We start from the raw sequence: 3552 nt of genomic DNA, 5'->3' as shown, positions 1-3552 counted from the left end.
GGGGGGGCACATCATCATCCTGGGGAGGGGCTGGATGAAGGAGCAGCCATCCTTCATGCTCTCCCTGCCCCCCCTGCCCCCCCTCCCAGAAATGTCGGCAGCTGGCAGCAAATACATAGACACTGAGGTTGAAAATGCCATCAATGGGGTGAAGCAGATGAAGACCCTGATGGACAAGACCAGCAAGGACCATCAGGCCATCCTGCAGACACTGGAGGAGACAAAGAGAAGGAAAGAGGTGAGGGAGGATGAGGAGGGGGATCCCACCCCCCGAAGTGCATCCCAAAGGGCCCAGGATGCTGATTCCCTGGGAGCTGGGTACGTGTTCACAGAATGACAGACTTTTAAGATCCTCAGGTCCAACCATAACCTAACTCTACCACCCAGGAAGCAGTGCAGCTGGTCCGGGAGAAGGAACAGGAGCTGGCAGAGCAGCAGGAGGTGTGCAACGAGACGATGCTGGCCCTGTGGGAGCAGTGCAAGCCCTGCCTCAAGCGCTCCTGCGTCCGCTTCTACTCCCGCACCTGCCGCAGTGGCTCGGGACTCGTGGGACGGCAGGTGAGTGGTGCCCAACACCCCTGGGGGGCTGGAGAAAGGACAATTGGAATAATGAAGTCACAGATGGGTTTGTGTGGGAAGAGACTTCTTCCCATTTTTGGCCGTTATCCCTTGGTAGATTCTCCCCTTCTGCTCCTCTTTGGTGACACCACCCTACAGTGCTGAGTCCAGTTCTGTGGTCCCCAACACAGCTGTTGGAGTGAGTCTAGAAGAGGCCATGGAGGTGATCCAAGGGCTGGAGCACCTGTGTTCTAGAGGCAGGCTGGGAGAGTTGGGGTTGTTGAGCCTGGAGAAGAGAAGGCTCCAGAGAGACCTTAGAGCACCTTCCAGGACCTGAAGGGGCTACAGGAAGGCTGGGGAGGGACTTTTGACAAGGACAGGGAGTGATGGGATGAGGGGGAACAGTTTCAAGCTGCAAGAGGGGAGATTGAGATTTTAGGAAGAAATTCTTTGCTGTGAGGGCGGTGAGACCCTGGCCCAGGTTGCCCAGAGCAGCTGTGGCTGCCCCATCCCTGGCAGTGTTGAAGGGCAGGTTGGATGGGGCTTGGAGCAACCTGGTCTGGTGGGAGGTGTCCCTGCTCATGACAGGGGGTTGGAACTGGGTGATCTAGGATTCCATTATTCTTGTGCTATCACTACATGCCCTTATAAAAATGTCATCCTGTTCCTGCTTCCCTGCCTGGCAGCTGGAGGAATTCCTCAACCATTCCTCTCCCTTTTCCATCTGGGTGAACGGCGAGCGCATCGATTCGCTGCTGGAGCGGGACCAGCGGCAGGAGCGGCAGTTCGAGGACTTGGAAGCACAGTTTGGATTGCTGGAGGATGAAGTGGATGACATCTTCCAGGACAGCACCCAAGTCTATGGACGCCTGCATCCCTTTTTCCGAGCACCCTTTGGTGGTTTCCGTGAGGCTTTCCGCCCTCCCATTCAGCACGTCCGCATCCCCATCCGCAGCGAGAGGTTTTCCCGGGAGCTGCATCCCTTTTTCCAGCATCCCTACCATGGTTTCCACCACCTTTTCCAGCCACTTTTTGAGATGACACAGCGGATGATGGAGGAGTCGCAGGGCAGCTGGGACCGCCCGTTGGGTGGCTTTGCCTCAGGTAAAGCACCTGGCTCACTGCAGGCTGGGTGTTGTGGGCTCCCAGATTTTTTTGAAGTGACAGGTTTATGGCCAGGCTTCCCGAAAATTTCACCCCCTCCTTCTTATTAGAGGGTTACTAACTTAGAAGGTGAGCTCAGCCTTACTACGACACATCAGAGAATCCCAGCGGGAGCCCAGGAATCACAAGCACTACTGTTTGCTGGGTTGGGTCTTTTTTTGGGTTCCACCCCCCCTCATTCTACATCTTGGCTGCCACAGCCGTTGTCCTGGGAAGGTGTTTGTTTTGGGCGAGCAGTGCCAGGATGCCGGTGCCGTCACCGTCTGCCACTGCAGCTCTGGCTACAACAGCTGGGAAGGGCAAAATTCCCAGAAAAAAAACCACTTAAACGGCAACCCAGGGGGTTGCTTTGTTCAGGGTGGGGGGCTGTGGGGTGCTGCAGTGTTTTGGGGTGCTGAAGCCGGGGCTGGGCTCTCTGCAGAGTCCCGTAACTTCAGCGACGATCGGATGGTGTGTCGGGAGATCCGGCGAAACTCCGCCGGCTGCCTGCGGCTGCGGGATGAGTGCGAGAAGTGCCGGGAGATCCTCTCCGTGGGTGAGCTGGGCCGGGGTGGGGATCACGGATGAGGAGATGGTGGATGAGGGGACTGTGGATGAGGTATTATGGATGGGGATGGTGGATGGGGATAATGGATGAGGGACCGAGGCTTTGGATGAGGAATGGTGGATAGGGGACCCCAGATAAGGACAATGGATGGGGGATTGTGGATGGATGACTGTGGGTAGGGGACTGCGGGGGGACATGGATTGAGACCTTCAACAGGGAGTGCAGAAGTGACACATTTAGGAGGTGAGATATGGTGGGGTGCAAGGGAGTACATGCATCAGGGCCAGGGGTGAGCCCTGGCACCCTGATACCCCCCGACCCCCTCCTCAAATGCCCCCCAGACTGCGGGCAGACAGACCCTGGCCAGAGCCAGCTGCGGGAGCAGCTGGAGGACGCCTTGCGCTTGGCCGAGCGCTTCAGCCGCCGCTATGACGATCTCCTCCGCGCCTTCCAAGCCGAGATGCTCAACACCACCAGCCTCCTGGACCAGCTCAACCGGCAGTTTGGGTGGGTCTCCCGCTTGGCAAACCTCACCCAAGGCACCACCGACGGCTTCCTCCAGGTCACCACGGTCAGTCCCCCCCTCTCCGCCGCAGTCCCCCCACCCCCTCCAAGCAGGGCCAGCAGCCACCAAAAGTGGGTCAGGGGGAGAAAGAGGCAATTGTGTCCCTGGCCGGGAGCTTCTCGGCACAATAACTGGCCTCGGGGACGAGTGCCAGGGCGAGGGGCCAGTGTGGGGGGCTAGCCCAACTCTCCCTGTGTTGTTTCCCCCGCCTCTCCAGGTCCTCTCCAAGGCTCCCAACCTCGAGGACCCCTCGGCACCCCCCGACACGCAGGTGACTGTGCAGCTCTTTGATTCGGAGCCCTTGTCCCTCACCGTGCCTGGGGACATCTCCTGGGACGACCCCCGGTTCATGGAGATGGTGGCTGAGCAGGCGCTTCAGCACTACAAGCAAAACACCATGTGAGTCCAGGCCCCTTCCCTCAAAACAGTACAACTCTGGGGGGGGGTCACACCACACTCACCCCCCTCCCATCCTCTTCACCCCCCTCCCATCCTCTCCCAGCAGAGAGTAGCCAGGCGATGCTCCGCGCTGCAGCTTCACCAGACCGCCCCTGCCGCGCTGTGTCCGGGGTCAAACGCTGCTGTAACCCCACCCCACTGCTGCCAGGGCCTCCCTGTGGCTCTCCTAAAACCAGAAAAATAAAGGTAGAGTTGAACACCTGGGTTGTGCTTTCCTGTGCCTCTCTGTGATGTGCCCCCCCCCCAAGGAAATAAACAT

At 58.7% G+C, this 3552-nt stretch overlaps 1 protein-coding gene across 1 annotated transcript in view; it reads left to right on the top strand.

Moving 5' to 3' along the window:
* The window catches only part of CLU (clusterin), a 7895-nt gene extending 4658 nt beyond the window's left edge, over window positions 1-3237 (top strand). The window contains exons 2-7 of the mRNA XM_010002213.1: window positions 90-238; window positions 388-558; window positions 1245-1662; window positions 2144-2257; window positions 2611-2840; window positions 3052-3237. Of these exons, the coding sequence (XP_010000515.1) occupies window positions 90-238; window positions 388-558; window positions 1245-1662; window positions 2144-2257; window positions 2611-2840; window positions 3052-3237 (1268 nt within the window). The remainder of the gene's footprint in view (window positions 1-89; window positions 239-387; window positions 559-1244; window positions 1663-2143; window positions 2258-2610; window positions 2841-3051) is intronic.
* Window positions 3238-3552: the final 315 nt, after the last annotated feature.

This window comes from Chaetura pelagica, unplaced genomic scaffold (assembly GCF_000747805.2).
Source record: "Chaetura pelagica isolate M959 unplaced genomic scaffold, ChaPel_1.0 scaffold107, whole genome shotgun sequence".
Classification (NCBI taxonomy): Eukaryota; Metazoa; Chordata; class Aves; order Apodiformes; family Apodidae; genus Chaetura; species Chaetura pelagica.
Note: the sequence above shows the minus strand (reverse complement) of the source record. Positions and strands in the feature narration are given on the sequence as shown.